General features: G+C 39.3%; 1 protein-coding gene across 4 annotated transcripts; it reads left to right on the top strand.

Moving 5' to 3' along the window:
- Positions 1-200: 200 nt before the first annotated feature.
- On the top strand, positions 201-25409 carry pspc1 (paraspeckle component 1). Of its 4 annotated transcripts, none has more exons than XM_052546293.1 (9): positions 201-750; positions 3559-3860; positions 4411-4506; positions 4633-4829; positions 9839-9923; positions 16783-16888; positions 20203-20260; positions 20814-20926; positions 22917-23732. In XM_052546293.1, exons 1-9 carry the CDS (start codon positions 409-411, stop codon positions 22998-23000), a joined length of 1383 nt encoding a protein of 460 aa, XP_052402253.1. In that variant the 5' UTR covers positions 201-408; the 3' UTR covers positions 23001-23732. The 4 variants fall into 4 exon arrangements, with proteins under 4 accessions (XP_052402253.1, XP_052402172.1, XP_052402088.1 ...); XM_052546212.1 differs by having other exon boundaries at positions 20796-20926; XM_052546128.1 differs by lacking the exon at positions 22917-23732 and adding an exon at positions 24847-25409 and having other exon boundaries at positions 202-750.
- Positions 25410-26190: the final 781 nt, after the last annotated feature.

Genomic DNA, 26190 nt, shown 5'->3' with positions numbered 1-26190 from the left:
CACTTTAAAAACAGCCCTAAGGATGACTGTTCAGTTAAATAAATATACAGGCGTTTAATATATTGTTACACTTTGTAAAGGAAACAGGATTAAGCAGTATTTAATAAATAATTTATTTAATTATTTAATGTGCCCAATAATATCAACGCTCCACACTCCATCCCAGGAGGTGGCGATATTTGCACCAATGGCGGGTTTTTCAACCGCCATAAAACGACAAAGAAGAAGAAGAAGAATAGCTGCAGGAGCTGGAAGCTTTTTCTTTTGGGTTATTGCGTTATCATAATAATAATAGATAGAATATAATATAAAATAACGCAATTCTGTTAGTAAATTACGAGTATTTCAATTAAAGCCAGTTAAAACCAGAACCAGTGTTTTGTTAGCGATAGTTCAGGCTGCAGCGCGATGGCGAACCGTAACCTACAGCAGGTGAATAATCCGAGCAGCGCCAAAGATGCATCTCCGCAGCCGCAGAACGTGAACTCTCCAGCGGATCCCAGCGAGGTCACGGACGCTCCCCCGCCTCCGGACCCGAGTCCTGCCGACACCGAGCCTCACGAGATGACCGTGAACCTGAAGAACTTTCGGAGACCCGGGGAGAAAACATTCACCCAGCGGTGCAGACTCTTTGTCGGTAATCTCCCATCGGATATGACGGAGGACGATTTCAAGAAGATGTTTTCCAAATATGGCGAAGCAAAGGAGGTTTTCATCAACCGAGACCGAGGATTCGGCTTCATTCGGCTGGTGAGACACTTAACGTTAAACGCACTGTATCCAGCACAGCAAATGTAGTTACATAAATAGTTGCATGTTCAGATTATTTTGGATTGGGGTTTTCTAGGCAAGTGGTGTAATAATTGTATAATTATTAAGCTGATATATTAAAACACTAGTTCGAGTCCGTTTCTTTCCCTTCTATAATTCCCGTGTTGGCCGATTTAACCAGGCGTCAAAGATCGGTCAGTGGTCAGTATCTGATTATTTTCAGCGACCCTGCGATTAAAAAAAAAAATATATATATATATATATATATATATATATATATATATATATATATATATATATATATATATATAATTATTTTTAGATGTCCCGATTCAACCCTCTACGGACACCTTGGCAATTGAATCGCCATTGGCTAGTAAATTTATCATTTTACCCGCCAGACTTATATATATAATGTGGTGGTGCTTTGTTGTCATTCAGTTTTTATGTAAAAAAGAAGAAAGAAAAGAAAGCGGATAACAACAACAACAACAGTAAAACATGCACTAAGGATGAACGAGCTGCTGGATTCATGAATATTAATCGCGGGAACTAATTTGCTGAAATCAAAACGGGGATGATGATAAGTGAGCACCAGCCAATGAGAGTGCTGTTTGCGCATTAGTTCCACCTACTACCGGAAAACCAGTCAGTTTTTAAAAACGGAAGAAAAAAATCCAAAGCACCTCCGTTATTTTGTCAAGGAAATACAACAAAGGACATTGTTTACATGTAACTCTGTGCTAAACTTATACCTAGCCTCAAACTCACACACTGGCGAGTAAAAACTGAGAATTTATTAGCAATTGGCTAATATTATACATCATTTAGTCGCTAGAGTTAAGATTTAGTCGCATATGCAAGTGATTTACTCGCAATGTAGAGGGTTGCGATTAGAATCGATTCACAAGCTCTCGATTCGATTCTCGATCTTTTTATTTTATTACATTTAGTGACTATAGTTTTAATACAAATGCTACTGATATTTCTAAAAGAATTAACATTAAACATCAGTTTACAAATGTGGAATTAATAAAAATAATAATAATAATCACAGGCCTGTATTATAAACCTACTCTATTTCTTTATTCTACTACTATATTCTGATGTTTCTTAATAAACTTTTATTCGGACAGGTTGCCTAAGGATGGAACTTGCAGCTGCTGTGTATGTGATGAGACGGTAGTTTTCTCAAATTATGCCGCGTTTCCACCGCAGGAACTTTACCCAGGAACTAGGGACTTTGGGCTGGTACTCGTGTGTTTCTGCAACAGGAACCAGGAAATAAATAAAGTTCCGAGTAAAAAAAATGCCCCTCAGAAAGTCCCTGCTGGCGAGGTGGTACTTTTTCAAAGTTCCGGAACTTTCGGGGGCGGGACTCGGGCGCTAAACATTTCAGGCGAGAATGTAGTTGTTTAAAACTCAAATCTGTGGTTTATTTATAAAGACAGCGCCTATTTAAAAATGTGTTTCGCCGATCTCAGAGACGGTGAGCTCCACTCGATCAGCGGGAGATCAGTGATCATCTATCCGCCGAGAGCAGCCTCACCTCGGATAGATCTTCTGATGTGTGCCGCTGGCTCTGATGTCTCTTTAATGGTTAAACATAAAATATCATTCGTTTTAGGTAAATCTAACAGGTTATCTTTGGTCTGTATTCAATTTATCTATATGTTAAAACGAAAATAAAGGCAAATTGATAACATATTTCGTTTCATTGTAATGGCTGTATATATACACATATCCCTGAACTAAGTACATTTCTGCAGCTGTTATTATGTTTAAATGAAAACGAAAGGAGGCAGTGGTATTTGATATACTATTTCGTTTTATTGTAAATATACAGAGAGGAAAATTGCAGTAGCCAAGGCGAGCTGACTGAAGTTATCAAGTACGCTGCTGTTTGCAGATTTACTGGATACATCACACTCCCGAGTTGAATGCACAAAGTCTGAACTACTGTGGATGCACGTCAAAAATCAGCATACTTTGTCTTAAGAAATGCGCGCAGACCTACGTCACCAGTCTATTTGCCTAATCTTTCCACCGCGGTGGAAACACAGAAAGCAACAGGTCTGGGGGGAAAAAGTTCCTGGGAAAAAAAGTTCCTGGTACAAATGTTCCGGGTAATTTCAGTGGAAACGCGGCATGAAATGGTAAAATGCGAATGAAGTGAATCTCAGAGCAGCTGGAGATGATATTTGTGTATTCATATCATCATAGTGAGACAGCAGAAGCTGAAAACACCACAAGCGTCGTCCACTCTTTAATATGTTTGTACATTAGTTAACAAAACAGTGTGCCACACCATCCACCATTCAGTCATTAATTGCAGAAATCATGGCGCCTTATGTGTGACATTGAAAGCTTCTGCAGATTTATAGTATTCCTATAGCATTTCACCTGAAACGATCTCTGCATCAAGGACAAGGATTCAACCCTCTGCGTACACTTAGACTATAACTGACTGTGTTTATGTGAATACTTGCCAAAACGTGTGTTTTGATACAATTTTGTGTGAATTTGACTTTTTATGTGTAATAAGATTATTCTGTATTTGCGTGCTGTTTGAGAGGCTGATTTATGTTTGAGCTTTGGGTGGAATCCATATTTGTGCAAATTATAATTTTTTTTGCCTGAAATGCATTTTATTTAATGGACTCTTGCCATGATGACCATAAAAGACATTGCCTGACTGTGCTCAGCTGTGTTGGTGAACGAGTTGATTGCAGCATTTAAGCATTCGTTGTCATTTATTAAGCAAATTATCACCATTTTCATTATTAGGAAACAAGAACACTTGCAGAGATTGCTAAGGCTGAGTTGGACGGCACGATGCTGGGGAACAGACCCATCCGTATTCGTTTTGCCACACACGGGGCTGCGCTCACAGTCCGAAACCTCTCTCCAGTGGTGTCCAATGAGCTGCTGGAGCAGGCCTTCTCCCAGTTCGGCCCAGTTGAGCGGGCAGTTGTGGTGGTTGATGACCGAGGTCGACCCACAGGAAAGGGGATTGTGGAGTTTGCCAATAAGCCTGCTGCCCGGAAAGCCTTGGACCGCTGTGCAGATGGAGCCCTTCTGCTTACAATGTAATAACTTTTCATTTTCACAGTATGATCAATGTATATTAGCGATCGATCTTTCTGCATCTTCATTTATGACATGGCTCTGGAATACTTGATCCTGATCAGTCGTGACATTCCGAGGTGTGTTATTCCCCGATAACAACCGATAAAACTGATAAACTGCACCTGAGTAAAAGTCGCATCAGTCCAAAAATATGTCATGATGAGGAATAAAACATATATAAGTCGCACTGGACTATAAGCCGCATTTATTTAGAACCAAGAACCAAGAGAAAACATTACCGTCTCCAGCCACGAGAGGGCGCTGTATCTTAAGTGTAGACTAAAGGAGAACTGAACAACATAGAGCGCCCTCTCGTGGCTGGAGACAGTAATGTTTGCTCTTGTTATCACAGATTAACCCCCTTCAGAGTGATACAAGACCCCTGATCACACGGTCAGCAGTTATTCTGTCCAATAAGAGAATATTTGAATTTGACATGGTTGGTCTTTATGCCTCGTCTAATTTATTTATTTATTTTCCACATGGATCTGTTTTGTTTTTGTCCCTCAGGTCTCCTCGTCCAGTCATTATTGAGCCGACAGAACAGTTTGATGATGAAGATGGGCTGCCAGAAAAGCTGTTGCAAAAATCAGCACAGTATCATAAGTAATTCATAAGACATTTAGAATAATTTTATTTTTAATGTTTACAGTATAATTAAGGAGAAAAAAATAATGCCTCAGTGGAGTTTTTAAATTGACCATAAATTAATCACAACAATCTGCAATCCAGGGAAAGGGAGCAGCAGCCACGCTTTGCTCAGCCAGGAACCTTTGAGTTTGAGTACTCCTCGCGCTGGAAGGCTTTGGATGAGATGGAGAAACAGCAGAGGGAACAAGTGGAACGCAACATACAAGAGGCAAAGGAGAAACTGGAGGCCGAAATGGAGGCTGCCAAACATGAGCATCAACTCATGATGATGAGACAAGGTAGCTTTCTGAAAGAAAATGAAGTTGTTGTGCTTGAGAAAACAGCTATGGATTGTTTCTATTATATTGTTACTGTGATGGAAACTACAGACTGGAGTGGAGATTGACCGATACATCAATTTACCGATATTTTCTCCGATATTTAAGCATTTTACCATAATTGGATATCGGTTTTGTAATATCAGTTTCACCGATAAACGCCGCCATCTTGTGGGTGTTTTGAGAATTGCACGCAGGATCGCCATTGCAGTGTGTCTGAGGGGAGACGAGACAACAACAACAGCATGCGGTTACTTGATTTAATTGTATTTAGTAAACTTAATTTAATGTGACAGCCAGTTATAGACAAATTAGATGCATTACATAAATGTCTGATATATAGTTTATGTAGCTTGGCTCTTAGAAATAAAGACTAACTCAAGGAGTCATGTTACATAATCCATCAAGTCCTGTCCCAATAAAGACGTAACTTTTCCTGAATTAATATGCCGCCATGTCTATGCTTATCGTTAGGCTTGTGAAGTCAGAGTCATGCATATAATCCGTCAAGATCCTCTCCCAATTGAGACGTAACTTTACATGAGTTAAATCAGTGCTTCTCATTTTCAGTCCTCGCTCCCCCCATTCTCTGCATATTTTGCTCGTCTCTTTTTTTAACACACCTGATTCAGATAACCAGAAGAATATCCTGTGATGTCCACTTCCCAGATCACTTAGTTTGAATAGAACAAAAGTCTGAAGCATTAAGACAAACGTACAAAATGTACAGAGCAGGGTGGCGCGAGGACTGGATTTGAGAACTGCTGAGTTAAATAATACAGCCATGAATGAGTGCATGTTGGGAAAAGAATTTGAAAACATTAGACATTCTACTTTTTTTTTTTGCTTATTGTTAATATTAGTGTTGCTGCTGTTGATGCTTTTTATAAATTCAATGTTTTTTTTGTAATACAAAGATTATATTTAACATGAAATAATAATTTTCAACACTTAAAAAAAAGCATGTTTGAAAAAAGGAAAAAACGAAGTGAAGTATTTTCTTTCTACACTCATTTACTTTATAACAGTTAATACATAAAACATTTTCATTTCGGTTATTGGGCAAAAACATGCAAATAATTGGTATCGGTAAAAAAAATAAAAAATAAATAAATATATATATATATATATATATATATGTCGGTCGATCCCTAGACAGGAGACAGGGCTGGGCAATACAGTTAAAAAAAAATTATCAAGATAAAATGTTTCCTATCGTTCGATATCAATAATTATTGAAAATGTTTTATAAACTTTCTGAAGCAGAGCAGTAGAAAAAAGTTTACATTTAACCACTGTCTTTTTAATTCACCCAATTTATTAAGACAAACAACAATAATCTATTTTAGTCTTAACAGACAAAATAAAAAAATAAACTCAGACAAATATTTCCTTTATATGCAGATTAAGGAAGTTTTAATGAAACACTTGGCCTGTCTCTGTCCTGCAGAGATTAGCTCCAACCCTCAAAAAAAGAAAAAAAAACCTCTCTGTAGCTTTAGTAATCCTGAAGAGCTTGATTAGCTTGTTCGGGTGTGTTTGATTAGGGTTAGATCTGAACTCTGCAGGATAGCGGCACTCCAGGACCAACGTTGCCTATCCCTGATCTAAACTAATATTTATAAATCAAATATGATTTAGTAAATTGAATAAAGAAAATAAACAAAACAGCATTTTGTATTTATGCATATATTAATATAAACAGCCAAAGCGCCGATCACACAACTGCAAAAACATATGTGATGCAGTGAATAGGAATAAAACCCCAAATTCTCCAGACTCGTTTTCTAAAGTTTAACCTCTTTTAACTTTAGGCTTTCTGTTCGGGCTGTGAAATTAATCGCATTCGACTGTCATGCACATCTCGTCAGTAAAGCATGTCCTGTGATTAGTAGTGCAGGTGCTGGTCATATAATTAGAATATCATCAAAAAGTTGATTTATTTCACTAATTCCATTCAAAAAGTGAAACCTGTATATTATATTCATTCAAACGTTTATTTCTTTTAATTTTGATGATTATAACTGACAACTAAGGATTATCCCGTTCAGTATCCCAGAAAATTAAAATATTACTTAAGACCAATCCAAAGAAAGGATTTTTAGAAATCTTGGCCAACTAAAAAGTATGAACATGAAAAGTATGAGCATGTACAACACTCAATACTTAGTTGTGTCTCTTTTGTCTGAATGACTGCAGCAATGCGGCGTGGCATGGAGTGGATCAGTCTGTGGCACTGCTCAGGTGTTATGAGAGACCAGGTTTATCTGATAGTGGCCTTCAGCTCTTCTGCATTCTTGGGTCTGGCATATCACATCTTCCTCTTCACAATACCACACAGATCTTCTATGGGGTTAAGGTCAGGCGAGTTTGCTGGCCAAATAAGAACCGGGATACCATGGTCCTTAAACCAGGTACTGGAAGCTTTGGCACTTTGTGCAGGTGCAGAGTCCTGCTGGAGAATGAAATCTGCATCTCCATAAAGTTGGTCAGCAGCAGGAAGCATGAAGTGCTCTAAAACTTCTTGGTATACGATGTGTTGACCTTTGACCTCAGAAAACACAGTGGACCAACACCAGCAGAAGACATGGCACCCCAAACCATCACTGACTGTGGAAACTTTACACTGGACTCAAGCAACGTGGATTGTGTGCCTCTCCTCTCTTCCTCCAGACTCTGGGACCCTGACTTCCAAAGAAAATGCTAAATTTACTTTCATCAGAGAACATAACTGTGGAGCACTCAGCAGCAGTCCAGTCCTTTTTGACTTTAGCCCAGGCGAGATGCTTCTGACGCTGTCTGTTGTTCAAGAGTGGATTGACACAAAGAATGCGAAGCTGAAACCCATGTCGCATACGTCTGTGTGTAGTGGTTCATGAAGCACTGACTCCAGCTGCAGTTTCTACCACATCTTTTCCTTCCCTTCTCCTCTCTATTAATGTGCCTGGACACAGAGCTCTGTGAACAGACAGCCTCTTTTGCAATGACCTTTTGTGTCTTGACCTCCTTGTGCAAGGTGTCAATGGTCATCTTTTGGACAACTGTCAAGTCAGCAGTCTTCCCCATGATTGTGTAGCCTACAGAACTAGAATGAGATGAGAAGGCCTTTGCAGGTGTTTTGAGTTAATTAGCTGATTAGAGTGTGGCACCAGGTGTCTTCAATATTGAACCTTTTCACAATATTCAAATTTTCTGAGATAATGAATTTGTGATTTTCCTTAGTTGACAGTTAAAATTATCAAAATGAAAAGAAATAACCATTTGAAATATGTCAGTATGTGTGTAATCAATTAATATAATATACAACTTTAACTTTTTAAATAGAATTAATGAAATCAAAATTTTGATGATTTTCTAATTATATGACCAGCACCTATAAATCTCAATCACTTGCTCTAGCTAAGCGATATTGTGTTCGAAATCAGATGCGATTCATCGGCGATTATGAATGAGATATTGCCTAATTGTCAGTGAACTACGGCTCTGTGTAGCAAATGCAGCTGAAAGCAGGTGATCATGGGACCGGCTTTACTGTAGAGATGTGCATGACAGTCAGATGCGATTAATTGCACAGCCCTACTTTCTGTTCATCTCTTGTGTGAGATGCGAGTGCAATAGTCATAGTTATAGCTATCTCCTAGAACTCACACTTTGCATTCAGTTAACAGATCCACACGAATCATGCATGTTTACAAAGTCAAACGAAAGCTTTATGTGCTTTACAGATAAACTTGAAGTCTATTTATTCAAGATGTTCAATAACAGATTATTTTTGACTCAGTAATACAAGTTCATGAAGCGGTTCATGAACAGATGATTCTTTTGAGCCAATCTTTTAAAATAATAATTTATTTTGTTGAACGAAACAAGTGTGGAAACCAATGGTTCACAAACTGGATAGATCTGAGGTGCAGGGCTCGTAAAATCGCCTGCCCGACATCCCAGGGCTATTGTGTTTTCCACTAGGACTCCAAAATATATCCCCGCCCTGCCTGACGGGCTATCTTGAATAGTGATGTAAAATTCCTAATTTGATTCGCGTTGTTTTCCCGCTTGAAGGGGTGAAACGGATCGTAGTTGATCATTTGCACTTGTTTCTAAATCTTGCTGATTCAAGCGCTTTAAACCATTCACGCGTTCGGAGCTTGCGCGCACTTATTCAAAGCAGGCGCTGAGAGCAGCATTTCAGACAATGCGCGTACACAGAATTAATTAATCTTTCGTGCAGCGTAAATTCTGAATGAACACACACACAATTATCTCAAAAAAGTTGTCTCTCTCTCTCTCTCTCTCTCTCTCTCTGTAAATTAGACAACGTGATAGGGGGCGAGTTTTTAAGATACGCAATGGAGTTGACCAACAAGGAGCGAGGGCAAAACACTCACATGCAAACAAAACACACTCCTTGTCGGCCGCGCGATCGACTCACTCATTCATTTGTGTAGAAAAGAGATGTAATATTATGATTTCCATCCTTTAAAAAAAAATATTGGCCAGCGGCCCACCGGGAAAAGCCAGTCCGTCCCGTCGATCATCACCGCAACTCGTGCGCCACTGATAAGGCTCCTGGACACACACCTACAATTTAAATACGCTCTACACCGTTTTTGCATTCAAATGCAAAATTTTATTTTAAATTCGACTAATATTCCTGTTTTTGTTTCTCCGTATCCTCGCAGGCACTCATTTCAGCATATGTTTGTTTGTTGTGTTTTCTTGACTGTCTGCTTGTCACTCATAATACATGCCTTTAAATGGAAAAAAAGCATCAGACTATCGTGCAATATATCTAAAAAATTTTCTCTCGTTATCGATGATGGTGAACCATTGATAAATATCGATAACATTTTATCGCCAGGCCCACAGGAGTGTCATATATCACAGGGCTGCAGATAATTTTCCTGCTTCAGGTAACAGTACTGATGTTCTTCACCTTGTCACAGTAAACATTTGTGGATTTATACCAACAGATCTCATGAGACGTCAAGAGGAGCTGCGGCGCTTAGAGGAGCTCAGGAATCAGGAGCTGCAGAAACGCAAGCAGATTGAGATGAGGTGTGCTTTTGTCTGAAAGAGAAAACATGTATTTGTGTAGGCTATGCTAAACATTTTATATAGAATGTTTTAAATTCCAAATGTTTTTAATGAAACACTCATGCACTGTCAGGTTTTCTGTGGGTGTGCAGAATATGCAGATCATCTGCTGCCTGAGTGAAAGTAGAGCAGCTAGTCAGAGCTGGTGTGATTGAGTAATCAAGTCCACGTTTAGTCAAGTCAAGTCACCTTTATTTATATAGCGCTTTAAACAAAATACATTTCGTCAAAGCAACTGAACAACATTAATTAGGAAAACAGTGTGTCAATAATGCAGAATGATAGTTAAAGGCAGTTCATCATTGAATTCAGTGATGTCATCTCTGTTCATTTAAATAGTGTCTGTGCATTTATTTGCAATCAAGTCAACGATATCGCTGTAGATGAAGTGACCCCATCTAAGCAAGCCAGAGGCGACAGCGGCAAGGAACCGAAACTCCATCGGTGACAGAATGTAGAAAAAAACCTTGGGAGAAACCAGGCTCAGTAGAAACCAGTAGTTTATTTCCAAGCTGCAGCAAAGTCAGATTGTGCAGAAGAATCATCTGTTTCCTGTGGTCTTGTCCTGGTGGTCCTCTGAGACAAGGTCTTTACAGGGGATCTGTATCTGGGCTCTAGTTTTCCTGGTCTCCGCTGTCTTTTAGGGCAGTAGAGGTCCTTTCTAGGTGCTGATCCACCATCTCCAGCTGATCCAGCAATGCAGTTTTACAAATGCTAGAAACGTGGATTTCTAAGGAAAGATTGCGATCAAATAGCACACCTAGGTTCCTAACTGATGATGAAGAATTGAAAGAGCAACCATCAAGTCTCAGACAGTGTTCTAGTTTATTACAAGCAGAGTTTTTAGGTCCTATAATTAACACATCTGTTTTTTCAGAATTTAGCAGTAAGAAATTACTCATCATCCAGTTTTTTATATCGACTATGCCTTCCATTAGTTTTTCAAATTGGTGTGTTTCACCTGGCTGCGAATAAATATAGAGATGAGTATCATCAGCATAACAGTGAAAGCTAACACCATGTTTCCTGATGATATCTCCCAAGGGTAACGTATAAAGCGTGAAGAGTAGCGGCCCTAGTACTGAGCCTTGAGGTACTCCATTCTGCACTTGTGATCAATATGATACATCTTCATTCACTGCCAAGAACTGATGGCGGTCATATAAGTACGATTTAAACCATGCTAATGCACTTCCATTGATGCCAACAAAGTGTTCAAGTCTATGCAAAAGAATGTTGTGGTCAATTGTGTCAAACGCAGCACTAAGATCCAATAAAACTAATAGAGAGATACACCCACGATCAGATGATAAGAGCAGATCATTTGTAACTCTAAGGAGAGCAGTCTCAGTACTATGATACGGTCTAAATCCTGACTGGAAATCCTCACATATACCATTTTTCTCTAAGAAGGAATATAATTGTGAGGATACCACCTTTTCTAGTGTCTTGGACAGATAAGGGAGATTCGAGATTGGTCTATAATTAACTAGTTCTTTGGGGTCAAGTTGTGGTTTTTTGATGAGAGGCTTAATAACAGCCAGTTTGAAGGTTTTGGGGACATATCCTAATGACAATGAGGAATTAATAATAGTAAGAAGAGGATCTATGGCTTCTGGAAGCACCTCTTTTAGGAGCTGAGATGGTATAGGGTCTAACATACATGTTGTTGGTTTAGATGATTTAACAAGTTTATACAATTCTTCCTCTCCTATAGTAGAGAATGGTGAAACTGTTCCTCAGGGGATCTATAGTGCACTGTCTGATGTGATACTGTAGCTGACGTCTGAATGGTTGTAATTCTATTTCTAATAGTATCGATTTTAGAAGTAAAGTAGTTCATAAAGTCATTACTGCTGTGGTGTTGGGAAATACCAACACTTGTTGAGGCTTTATTTTTCGTTAATTTAACCACTGTATTGAATAAATACCTGGGGTTATGTTAGTTTTCTTCTAAAAGAGAAAAAAAGTAATCGGATCTAGCAGTTTTTAATGCTGTTCTGTAGGGTAGATTACTTTCCCGCCAAGCAATACAAAATACCTCTAGTTTTGTTTTCCTCCAGCTGCGCTCCATTTTTCGGGCTGCTCTCTTTAGGGTGCGAGTATGCTCATTATACCATTTATCAGAATCTACTGCATTTTATGAATTTACACTACAACCTCATAGGGCTGGATGATTAATCGAAAAATAATCAAAAGCGAAATTCATAACCTCTAACCAACATTAATTTTCCCATGTCGGTTATTTCGTTTTTTTTTATCCTGTTAAAACTTCCCCATTAAAATCATCTTAGTGATTGTGTAGCCACGTGACTCTGTCCCGTCCAGTCAGTGGCATAAAATCAAAACTCGGAGGTGAACGCCGGTTCAACACATAGTGATGGTGCGTGAGCGGTGAGCCTTGCGTCTTCACTAAACTTTGTCAGTTGTATTTGTTTTATGGTTTGGACATTCAAGCGATTAGATGATCGGATGTGTATTATTATATTGATCTACCATGTTCGCGCAGCTGCATTGTGGCACGAACACTCATATAAACAGTAGATGTGAAGATCAAAGCTGATCTTCTACGTGAGAACCACTATGGATGATAAGTTCAGTCTGCCGCCTTGTTATTATTTTGTCTTTAATTAATTTGTAACGCCAAGAAAGAGTTAATCTCTCATGTTTGAGAAGAGCGCGATGCCGTGTAGCAGCCATTAAATGTGTGGGACACCAACTCCATTTCTATTTAATTTCATGGATTTAATGAGCTATCCAAGTCAAAGCGGACCACTTGCACGACTACAGGCTCTAATCCTCGCGCGCGGGCGCGTGTGTGTGTGTGTGTGAAATGTGGTGATGAAGTGAAATAGGTGGGCAGTTTGATAGCCGAATTTTAATAAGCAGCCTATTAAAAATAATAGTTATTATTATTATTATTATTATTATTATTATTATTATTATTATTATCTAATACATTAATAGGAGAATGAGCCTAATATTGTCTTTACTATCGACAGAGAAATCTGCTTATGTTGATATCTCTGACTATCGTCGATACACGATACAATCGTCTATCGGCACAACCCTAATTGACACCCTTCACAAGGAGGATAAGCCAAAAACATTCATTGACAAAGAAGCTGGCTGTTCACATAGTGCTGTAGCCAAGCATGTTAACAAAGAGTTGAGTGGAAGGAAAAAGTGTGGAAAAAAAAAAAGATTCACAACCAACCGAGAGAACCGCAGCCTTATGACGATTCTCAAGCAAAATCGATTCAAGAATTTGAATGAACTCCACAAGGAATGGACTTAGGCTGGGGTCAATGCATCAAGAGCCACCAAACACAGACGTGTCAATGAATTTGGCTACAGTTGTCGTATTCCTCTTGTTAAGCCATTCCTGAACCACAGACGTCAGAGGCATCTTACCTGGGCTAAAGAGAAGAAGAACTGGACTGTTGCCAAGTGGTCCAAAGTCCTCTTTTCAGATGAGAGCAAGTTTTGTATTTCATTTGGAAACCAAGGTCCTAGAGTCTGGAGGAAGGGTGTAGAAGCTCATAGCTCAAGTTGCTTGAAGTCCAGTGTTAAGTTTCCACAGTCTGTGATGATTTGGGGTGCAATGTCATCTGCTGGTGTTGGTCCATTGTGTTTTTTGAAAACCAAACTCACTGCACCCGTTTACCAATAAATTATGGAGCACTTCATGCCTCCTTCTGCTGACCAGCTTTTTGAAGAAGCTGATTTCATTTTCCAGCAGGATTTGGCACCTGCCCACACTGCCAAAAGCACCAAAAGTTGACTGGCCAGCAAACTCACCAGACCTGAACCCCAGAGAGAATCAATGGGCTATGGGTCAAGAGGAAGATGAGAAACAAGAGACCAAACAATGCAGATGAGCTGAAGGCCACTGTCAAAGAAACCTGGGCCTTCATTCCACCTCAGCAGAGCCACAAACTGAACACCAGAATCAGAATCAGAATCAGAATGAGCTTTATTGCCAGGTATGTTTACACATACGAGGAATTTGTTTTCGTGACAGAAGCTCCGCAGTACAACAGAATGACAGCGACAGAACATAAAACACATAATAAAAGAATAAAAAATACAAATATGTAGACAGTGAATGACAATATACAAATGACAATTGTAGGCAGGTATATTACAAAGTGAAGTTATGTATGTACATATATATTGTGTGCAAGATTTAAGTGTATACTAAGTATGTGTGTTAGATAAATAAAGTGTGTGTGTATATAAATATAAAGTGTAGTGTGTTCGCCATTATTGTCAGCTGTTCATAAGATGGATTGCCTGAGGGAAGAAACTGGTCCTGTGTCTGGTTGTTCTGGTGCTCAGTGCTCTGTAGCGTCGACCAGATGGCAACAGTTCAAAGAGGGAGTGTGCTGGATGTGAGGGGTCCAGAGTGATTTTGACAGCCCTTTTTCTCACTCTGGATAAGTACAGTTCTTGAATAGATGGGAGAGTTGAACCGATGATTCGCTCAGCAGTCCGGACTACCCTCTGTAGTCTTCTGAGGTCAGATTTAGAAGCTGAGCTGAACCAGACAGTTACTGAAGTGCAGAGGATGGATTCGATGATGGTGGAGTAGAACTGTTTCAGCAGCTCCTGTGGTAGGTTTAACTTCCTCAGCTGGCGGAGAAAGTACAACCTCTGCTGGGCCTTTTTTACGATGGAGTCAATGTGAATGTCCCACTTCAGGTCCTGAGAGATGGTGGTTCCCAGGAACCTGAATGACTCCACTGCAGTCACAGGGCTGTTCATGATGGTGAGTGGGGGGAGTGCAGGGGGGTTTCTCCTGAAGTCCACGATCATCTCCACTGTTTTGAGGGTGTTAAGCTCCAGGTTGTTGAGACTGCACCAGACAGCCAGCTCTTTTACCTCCTGTCTGTAAGCAGACTCGTCACCGTCCTGAATGAGGCCGATGAGTGTGGTGTCGTCTGCAAACTTCAGGAGCTTGACAGAGGGGTCCTTAGATGTGCAATCGTTGGTGTACAGGGAGAAGAGCAGTGGTGAGAGTACACAGCCCTGGGGAGCTCCGGTGCTGATTGTACGGGTGCTGGATGTGTATTTTCCCAGCCTCACTAGCTGCTGCCTGTCTGTCAGGAAACTGTTGATCCACTGACAGACGGAGGTGGGCACGGAGAGCTGATTTAGTTTGGGCAGGAGGATGTTTGGGATGATCATGTTGAAGGCCGAGCTGAAGTCCACAAACAGGATCCTCACATAAGTCCCCGGTCTGTCTAGGTGTTGCAGAACATAATGCAGTCCAATGTTTACTGCATCGTCCACAGACCTGTTTGCTCTGTAGGCAAACTGAAGAGGATCCAGCAAGGGCCCAGTGATGTCCTTCAGGTGGGCCAGCACCAGTTTTTCAAATGACTTCATGACTACAGACGTTAGAGCCACAGGCCTGTAGTCATTTAGTCCTGTAATTTTGGGTTTCTTAGGGATGGGGATGATGGTGGAACGTTTGAGGCATGAAGGGACTTCGCACAGCTCCAGCGATCTGTTGAAGATCTGTGTGAAGATGGGGGCCAGCTGGTCAGCACAGGATTTCAGACAGGCTGGTGTAACACAATCTGGGCCTGGTGCTTTTTTCCTTTTCTGCTTCCGGAAGACCTGGCGCACCGCATCCTCGCTGATCTGAATTGCAGGTGGGGGGGAGAGGGGGGATGCAGGAGGTGAGAATGGTGAGAGTGCTTGATTGGAGAGGTGTTCAGGATGGGTTGCAGGAGCTGTTAATGGTGTGAACGGTTGTTTGGAGAGGCATTCAGGGCTGGTTGCAGGAGTTGTGAAGGGTGTGAATGTTTTTGTGGGGAGGCGTTCAGGGCAGGTGATGGGTGTTCTTTCAAACCTGCAGTAAAACTCGTTCAGATCGTCTGCCAGTCGTTGATTCTCTACGGTGCTGGGGGGTGGTGTCTTGTAATTGGTGATCTTCTTTAGACTTTTCCACACTGATGCGGAGTCGTTGGAAGTGAACTGAGTCCTTATTTTTTCAGAATAATTTCTCTTTGCCACTTTGATCTCCTTTTCCAATGTGTATTTAGCCTGTTTATACAAGACATTGTCCCCCTTCACGTAAGCATCTTCTTTGGCCTGACGGAGCTGTCTGAGTTTTGCAGTGAACCACGGTTTGTCATTATTGTAAATTAGTTGAGTCTTTGTAGGAATACACATATCCTCACAGAAACTGATATATGATGTTACGGTCTCTGTGAGTTCATCCAGATCGGTGGCAGCAGCTTCAAAAACACTCCAATCAGTGAGGTCAAAACAAGATTGTAAATCCTGCTCTGCTTCATTAGTCCATCTTTTTACAGTCCTTGATACAGGTTTAGCTGATTTTAGTTTCTGCCTGTAGGACGGTATAAGATGAACCAGAAGGTGATCAGAACGTCCCAAAGCTGCTCGTGGAACAGAGTGAAATGCATCCTTTATTGTGGTGTAATAATACAACGCCGAATTGAGGCAGTAATTAAAGTAAAAGGAGCTCCTACCAAGTATTGAGTACATGTACAGTAAATGAACATACTTTCCAGAAGGCCAACAATTCACTAAAAATGTTTTTTTATTGGTCTTATGAAGTATTTCTAATTTGTTGAGATGGTGAATTGGTGGATTTTTGTTAAATGTGAGCCAAAATCATCACAATTAAAATAACCAAAGACTTTAACTACTTCAGTCTTTGTGCATTTAATTAATTTATTATTATTATTAACTTTTCGACGACATTCTAATTTGCACCTGTATAACCATGACTGGATCCTCAGCATGTGCAGTTTAACTAAATTTGAGTTTTTGAATATTTGCTTAGGCATGAGGAAGAGAGACGTAGACGTGAGGAGGATATGATGCGTCATAGAGAGCAGCTTGACACGAGACGCCAACCAGATGGATTCAAGCCCAGTTTCATGGAGAGTGTGAGTACAGGGAACATGCTTCACATTCTCTTTAAGATGATCTTTTAAAGATTTCTTTTAGCAGGGTTCCAGACTATGACTGTGGGTTTATGAAGTGAGATCACATTTTCCATGATCTTTTTTCACATATAAGCGATCATTGTACTTTGTAAAAATCTTTTTTTTTTTTTTTAAACATACTGTAATAATATTTAGAACTATTCAGAAAATGTTTTTTATTGCAAAAACACCTTATTTCAAAACCAAGCTGCTGACTGTTTTCTATTTTTGGATATTTATGACATAATATATAAAAACAAGACCGATCAAGGACAGCGTTTTCATTATTGTCTCTTTGGCCACGTATTTCTGATATCTCAGGTACAGCCAGCTGTTCTTTGTTGCAGAACCATTTATTGTTGTATACTTCACGTTAGTAGCATTAAAATTATCTGTTATTTAAGTTTGTTAAACTATTGCTATGTTTATAATCAGTGCAGGTTTCTCTGACTGCACTCACCATTTAATTCAGGTTTGATGTGATAAGGCCTTGATATACTGCCTTGAAGCAAATTTGTAGAATGAATGGGTGTGATAGAAATATGATAATATTTTGTCATTATAATTTAAATCTGACAAATTATTAAATTGTGTATAAATCAACATCTCAGGAAATTTTTTTGGGGTTTCAAATTAAAATATGAGTTTGTTATGAAACAGGACATTGATTTCATGTCTTCATGTGAGAACACCGGGACTAAAATCATGTTTATTACGCATGTTGGAAGACACAACAAATGAATTGAGAAAGAAACTATATATTTTTTATTATTATTGTGTGATGATTAGTATGTATAAGTGAAAGTGACATACAGCCAAGCATGGTGACCCATACTCTGAATTCATTATCTGCTTTTAACCCATCCAAAGTGCCCACACACACCGTGAACACACACACACACACACACACACTGTGAACACACACAGACACCGTGAACACACACACACACACACCGTGAACACACACACACACACACCGTGAACACACACACACACACACCGTGAACACACACACACACACACACACACACCGTGAACACACACACACACACACACACCGTGAACACACACACACAGACACCGTGAACACACACACACACCGTGAACACACACACACACACCGTGAACGAACACACACACACACACACACCGTGAACACACACACACACACACCGTGAACACACACACCGTGAACACACACACACACTGTGAACACACACACACACACACACACCGTGAACACACACACACACACACCGTGAACACACACACACACCGTGAACACACACACACACCGTGAACACACACACACACACACACCGTGAACACACACACACACACCGTGAACACACACACACACACACACACTGTGAACACACACACAGACACTGTGAACACACACACACACACTGTGAACACACACACACACACACACCGTGAACACACACACACACACACTGTGAACACACACACAGACACTGTGAACACACACACACACACACCGTGAACACACACACACACACACACCGTGAACACACACACACACACACCGTGAACGAACACACACACACACACCGTGAACGAACACACACACACACACACACCGTGAACACACACACAGACACTGTGAACACACACACACCGTGAACACACACACACACACACCGTGAACACACACACACACACACACACCGTGAACACACACACACACAGACACCGTGAACACACACACACACACACACCGTGAACACACACACACACCGTGAACACACACACACACACACACACACACACACACACACACACACACACACACACTGTGAACACAAACACAGACACTGTGAACACACACACAGACACACACCGTGAACACACACACACACACACACCGTGAACACACACACAGACACTGTGAACACACACACACACACACACCGTGAACACACACACACACACACACCGTGAACACACACACACACACCGTGAACGAACACACACACACACACCGTGAACGAACACACACACCGTGAACACACACACAGACACTGTGAACACACAGACACTGTGAACACACACACACACACACCGTGAACACACACACACACACCGTGAACACACACACACACAGACACCGTGAACACACACACACACACACACCGTGAACACACACACACACACACACACACACTGTGAACACAAACACAGACACTGTGAACACACACACAGACACACACCGTGAACACACACACACCGTGAACACACACACAGAGCAGTGGGCATCATTTATGCTGCGGCGCCCGGGGAGCAGTTGGGGGTTCGATGCCTTGCTCAAGGGCTCCTCAGTCGTGGTATTGAGGTGGAGAGAGCACTGTATACTAACCCCCACCTACAATTCCTGCCGGCCATATATAGGGGAAGTCTATATATACATACATACATACATACATATATAGACTATTGTTATGGGGTTATAGAAGGATTACACCCTGCAAATGAACTTTTAGATGTTCTCTGCATTTGTTCATACAATGAGTAAAATGGTTCAAACGCTTGGTTGAGTGCATCAGACAAGACCACGATGAAGAAGTGCTGCTGAAGGAAGTTATTACATGCACCTGAATAATTATGCATGTAAATATGCATGTTACAATTATGAAAACATTTTTATAATCAATTGCTAACCGTAAATACTGGATAATGAAGTAATCTGCAGAATTAACACATTTTAATTATGAGACTACAGTGTTTGCCATACATTGTGTTTGGGTCTTTTTTTTAACTGTATTTCTGAAGGAAACCGACCCTCTTCAGAAAATGTAATGTAATTTTCATTTCATCTCGCATGTAATGTCTGATAAACGCTTCTTTGTGTACAGCCGTTACCATGGAAACTTTGATCTCTTGGTAGAGAATGAATTGGTATATATAATATTTATTTATATACACACACACACACACACACACACACATATATATTCCGCTACAAATAGAGTGCAAGTCTGTGGGAAACACTGGACTATGGTATAAACAAATTCAACTGTATAACAGTTTCCTAATTATGTATACTTATAATTACATAGTGTTTTGCATGAATAGTCCGTGCTGAGTCCACAATGACTTCTAGCTGTTGTTTAATACTGCTATCTTGCTCTAAATCCTTGCTTATTTGTACATGATAGCCTTGTACTTTGTGTACTTGTGTACTCAATTGGGCATATTTCTATTTCTGTGTGGACTGAGACTTCTAACAATTAAAATGCCTCCTTCACTTTCAGAGAGAACAGGATATGAGAATGAATGAAATGGGAAGCCGTGGAGGCATTAATATGGGAGGTATGATCATACTGAATATGTCTTTTATTTGATGTCATTTGGGGCAGTGCATCACTTTCATGTGCATTTAAAAGTGTAGCTTTGCATCTTTTTAGTCAATCTGAAAAAAATTCTTATTCTCTTTAAACTTAATTGAAATAATTGTATTTCAAAATAATGATAATTAATAAATATATATTAATTATCATGATAATTAAAATACATGTTTAGTAAAGGTCATTGAGGTTAGGATGCAATCATGTAATATTTTGATGCATGGGTACAAACATCACACTTGCTGCCTGTTTAACATAGATTTCCAAGTTTGCCAAGTTTCATCAATTTTCTATTCTATTTTATTTTTAATAATTTTATTCATTCTTTTTTTTATGGTGTGTAAATTGTAGTAAAGTACAATATTTTGCTTTTTTGATGATTTGGATGAAAACGACACACATTTACACATTGCATCATATTGCAATGCACTGTAGTTTCTTTAACCCTTTCAGTGAATTAGCCCTCTCAGTGTATGTTGGATGTACTTTGTCTTACATAGATTCATTTAACCCTGTAGCTGCGGTTAGTGGAAACCCTTCACAAATGGGCTTAGCAGGGCGAGTCGGAGCCATGGGGCCTGATGGATCATCAAATATGGGGACTCCCCTAATTCCAGATAATGGAGTGATGGTAATGTATTGATGTTTGGAATCTTCTTATTGTACAGTTTGTTGTTCAGCCATTTCTTTTCTTATCGGACTTAAGATCTTCAACGAGATGATAAAAATTACAAAAATTGTTTTTTTTAAAGTGGAGCAGTCAGTCAATTTTACATTATCTAGTAAATTGATTTCCACTTTAAAAAAATATATAACAAACACATATAATGTAACAGTTTTTTTTAAAGGGTGTTTTGTTATAGCTTTTGGAGCACGGGTGCCACCATCCTGCAGTACCATTGCATGTAATGTCATGCGGTTGGTTTGCGCCGCTGGCCTGTAGAGTAATAGAAGCCTATCTTTACTTTTTGAATGCTTTTGAAACTTTACAATTTTAACTGTTACTTGGATGTTAATTCAACATATACATTATCTATATAATTATCACCTTTTGATCATTGTATCCCAAACATTGTTTTCATAATGCGAGGTGCGAGGTTATTAAAACAAACAATGCTTCATACAGTAGTGTTCATGCAGCATGTTATGTCAGACCTTTCAGACATATTTGCATTACACTGGCTTGGTTCCCAGTAGTGGTATGTAAAATATTTTATGTTCTCCTTTGAATTTACCTGCTGTTATGAGAATGCAGTTTAACTAATCACCTAAATGATCTGGCTAGTGCTGCTTTATCATTCTAATGTGTTTTAAGCCTTGTCAAACATTAAAGCCTTTTAAGCCATTCAAATGCGCCTCAGCACAAAAGAGATTTCAATGCAGTACTCACGCACTGTGACAGAATGTTTCTCTACACAAACACACACACACACATGCAAAAAGCGCTCTGCTCGGACTCTACTTGAGTACCAAATTGAGTCGTCTTTCTAGTCTGCTTGAGCAAATGCTCTGTATATTATGTTAATGGCGGTTTTGATGAGTATCCACGTAAAACATATTTTGTTTCTGACCCGCTCTTCACCCCGAACTAGATCAGGTTCATGACTTCTTCTGCCCGTAGCGGCAGTAATGCTCGGTCTCCTCGACTAAACATTTGCACTTATTATGGGCCCAACAGTCTTTTCAAGTTTGTCTTCCTCCATTTAATCAAGCGTGTTTTCAAAAAGTGAAGAAATGCTTATGTTACTTAACTGGCCAGTGGAACAAACCAACCCTGTGACGTCACACGCCGTGTTACTGCAAGATAGCGGCACACGTGCTCCAACAGCTCCAACAAAACATGCTTTTTTCTTTAAAATGGTAACATTGATCGAGTTTATATATTTTTTTAATTAAAATGGATATCACTTTACAAAATGTAAACTTGACTGATTGCTTCACTTCCACTTTAAGGTAATTTAGAAAAATCTTTAAACAAGTTTTTGTTTTTTAAAGTGAAGAACAAGTGGCCCACGGTGACTTTAACACATTTGATCCATTTAGCCTTCTCTAATCAACACTATAAAATCCATAGATAAACACTTCAAGCATAATACAATTTAAGTTTAAACATTTAGCTTAGATAATTGTGTGCTGTTAGGTGCATATCCAAGTGTTTGTGCTGAGTGTGGAAGCTAAAGCGCTCTTTTAATTCAGACTGTAAAGTCTAATTTTATTTGTGTACACTCACATTATCAACAAAATATTGTGCTTTCAGTAAAATAAAGCAAACAGGAATGTGCTTTCTGCTGTCTCTGTGTCCGTTAACTGTGGAGCGCATCACAAAAATTAACTGAAACTCAACATATATGTTACTTGCCTCATAGACATAAAAAAAAAAAAAAAAATCTATAGAAAGTCATTAACACTTCTGCTGATGCTTTGCAGCAAGCTTTATGCTTGTGCTTGAGGCTGGAATAGGCTAGCTAGACAATTTATTAAAAGGCTCCTAACGGTTTAGTATATATTTAAGTAATTAAATTCATATAAATGTGCGATCAGTTGAATAATGGCTTACTTGAACTAGAAAAATCTATAGTCGAGACAGCTGTAGTTTTAATTTCAGTCCTCCTTTCTTCTAGAACTCTTCCATCTGCACTGAAGGCACGCTGGCTGCTGCTGCTGGCGGGGACACTAAACACAGAGCATCATTTCCAGCACCTTAAAATATAAAAAGAAGCTTAAATAAGCCCCGATCCCTGGCCAGTGTGAGCTATGATATGAAAATTGGCCCAAAGCCTGGCCCTACAGGTGTAAAAGACAACGCGGTTACTGTATATAGGAAAAGTACAATGATAAAATGTATTCAATGTAATATTATTTTATAACAAAAGTATTACATAAACTGCAGTAAAACTGTTGAGCAGCTGCAGGGGAAGCTTTTGTTCATAGCGGCACTGTACTCTTAGGTTCTGAAAGCTGTCCTCGCGCACAAAGAAACACTGAGGTTATAATGTTTAGGAGCACTGGGCAGAGATTATTTAAATGAGTGACATTGTTACCTCACAATATCCAGAAGCAGCATTCTGTATTCTGAACCAGCTGTTCGAGGTAGTTCTTGAAAAGGGTTTTCTGTTAAAGAGATCTTCTGCCTATGGAGTGGAGTTTGAGCTTAGGGTTAGGTCCATTTAAACTCACTTTCACTAATAAAGCTTAATGACTATAATAGGAACATGTTAAAGGGTTAGTTCAGCCAAAAATTAAAATGATGTCATTAATGACTCGCCCTCATGTTGTTCCAAACCCGTGAGACCTCCGTTCATCTTCGGAACACAGTTTAAGATATTTTAGATTTAGTCCGAGAGCTTTCTGATCCTCCATTGAAAATGTATGTACAGTATTCTGTCCATGTCCAGAAAGGTAATAAAAACATCTTCAAAGTAGTCCATGTGATATCACAGGGTTCGTTAGAATTTTTTGAAGCAGTGAAAATACATTTTGGTCCAAAAATTATGACTTTATTCAGCATTGTCTTCTCTTCTGTGTCAGTTGTAAGCGCGACTGCTGTGACAGTTGACGTACGACGCTAATGACATTTGTTATGTTACATAATGTTATCTTTGTTATTGGGCACACCAGAAAACATGTCAGCAGCATTGTGAACGCACTCACTCAATGCTACTAGTGTGCTTAAAGATACTAGGAGCCTGTTAAATTATCCTACCAATGTGCTTAATCAGATTGCCATAGCAGCTAGTCTTTTATTTAGTATAGTAGTAGGTCTTATTGTATTTAACAGACACTTTTATCCAAAGCAACTTACAGTGCATTCAGGGTTAGGGTTAGGTTAATAATGTGTTCCATGGGAATTGAACCCACAACTTTTTGCGCTGCTAATGCAGTGCTCTACCACTGAGCCACAGGAACATTGTCAGCTATCTTATTGTTATCAGTGCTATACCAACATTTAAAAAAGACGGACATTGTGCACTTGGGAGAGGGTGCACAGGGATACATTTATATACTCTGCTCATATACTGGTACTCATATTAATAAAAAATGGTCCAATATTTAATGTAATGTGAGGTGCACAACACAACCTAAATGTTACAGCTTTAAGAACACCCAGAGCAACAGAATACAAAACAGAAAAATTTTGAAGTAAGTTTAAGTTAGGTGGTATTTTGAAGCCCTAATTAGTAAACTGTGCAGTTGTCGAGCAATTCCACAGTTGGCCAGTGAGGCAAAGAATTACTATACAGCAGGAGTTGTTAGGACACCCACTTAAGACATCTTTACAATAAAATTTAAGATGTACAATTTAACATAAACCTTTTTTTTATTGCTTTGAGTGTACTTTGTGCATATTTTCTTACTCTTGTTGTCATTAAGATTTTGCATGCTTTCTGTACTAACTAAATAATTCCTTCTTTTTTGTTTTTTCCTCTTTTGGGTGTTCCTGGACTCTACTGCTTATCTTTCACATCCACTGAACTTCGTGGGAAAATAAATGACTTTTTTTGGGCTGTTTCTGCAACAACTAAAATATTATATGATCAATTTAAAATTCAGCATAATGATCGTTTTTCTGAGGGATCGCCTCTTCAGATGGGTTCCTCTGTGGCTGGGCGGTCTGGTGTTGACTCTCCTCAGCAGCAGCACTCACCCATGGTGGCTGGCCCAGGTCCTGTTCCTGGTGTGGTTGGCCAGAGTGGCTTTGCCAGGGGAAGTCCAGTAGGGGGAAACTTTGATGGGCCTAATAACAAACGGCGTAGATACTAATATTTCTTTTCACCGAAAATTGTGTTTCCAAGTGTTCAGATTGAAGCATATTGACTAATGATTACTGATATATTCTCTTTCTCGTTGTTTTTTTCTTAAGCAGCATTTATGTCTAACATGGACAGAAATTGCATGAGTCTGGCCCTGTGTTAATGTGAAACACTGTCATAAATTATTAAATGTCATTGAATCAGCTTGTGTGTAACAAAATATCCTAAGCCATTTGTAGATTACTTACAAGTACGGTAGTGGATTCCTTTTTTAGTTTTTTTTTTTTTTTTTTTTTTAAGATCTTCATTTGTTTTCTGCTTTCTGTAGAATGTCAGTAATTGAATAAAAATGTTTTAAGATAACTGCATTAGTGTTTGAGTCAAAGATTTGAAATAAATTTCCCAGTTGTCACTATTGAGTAACTTTACTTCACTTGATCAAGTCATGAGTCTGATGGCAGCAGTGTCTTCCACTAATTGTGCTGGGCAGTGTGGCACTGGGAAGAAGAAGTTGGATTCTGCTTAAATGGCCTTAAACAAAGAACTGGGTAATGCTGATATTCTGCAGCACAGAGAAGTTCTTTGTAGTGTGGAACATGCAGATGATGGTGAATGTTCTGAAGTTGGTGCAGAGATCCCTGACAATATGAAACATGCAGATGTTCCTGGAAGAGAAGGTTTGTTTGTGGGGGGCAAATGCTTGTCGTTGTTGCTGCATTGTTATTGTTTCTAAACTCCCAGAACTATCACCTTTCCTGAGCAGGAGAGATTAGAAATTTTACAAACATGGTCTTTGAACGCTTCTTTCCCGAGTGTTGATGTGTTCTTGGAGACTCATCCAGACCTCACAGGTATAATCTCATGAATTAGATGAAAAGCGTTTTTTTATGTGGACATAAGCGCATTTTAAATCATTTTTTTTAAATCCTCATTTTAATATTTTTCTTTGTTTTTGTGATTGTTTTATGATTATTTTGATGCATCTTTATGTAAATCACTTTGAATTATCATTGTGAATGAAATGTGCTAAATAAATAAACTGGCCTTGCCATAAAAATAAAAAATAACTTTATTTTTTACATTGTGTTGGTGGGAAGGCAATCCTTGATAATTCTTTTAAATAATTTTTACTTTAAATTTTACT

The sequence above is a fragment of the Carassius gibelio genome, chromosome A1, assembly GCF_023724105.1.
Source record: "Carassius gibelio isolate Cgi1373 ecotype wild population from Czech Republic chromosome A1, carGib1.2-hapl.c, whole genome shotgun sequence".
Taxonomy (NCBI): Eukaryota; Metazoa; Chordata; class Actinopteri; order Cypriniformes; family Cyprinidae; genus Carassius; species Carassius gibelio.
The sequence above is the reverse complement of the archived record's forward strand: the minus strand, read 5'-3'. Positions and strand labels throughout refer to the sequence as shown.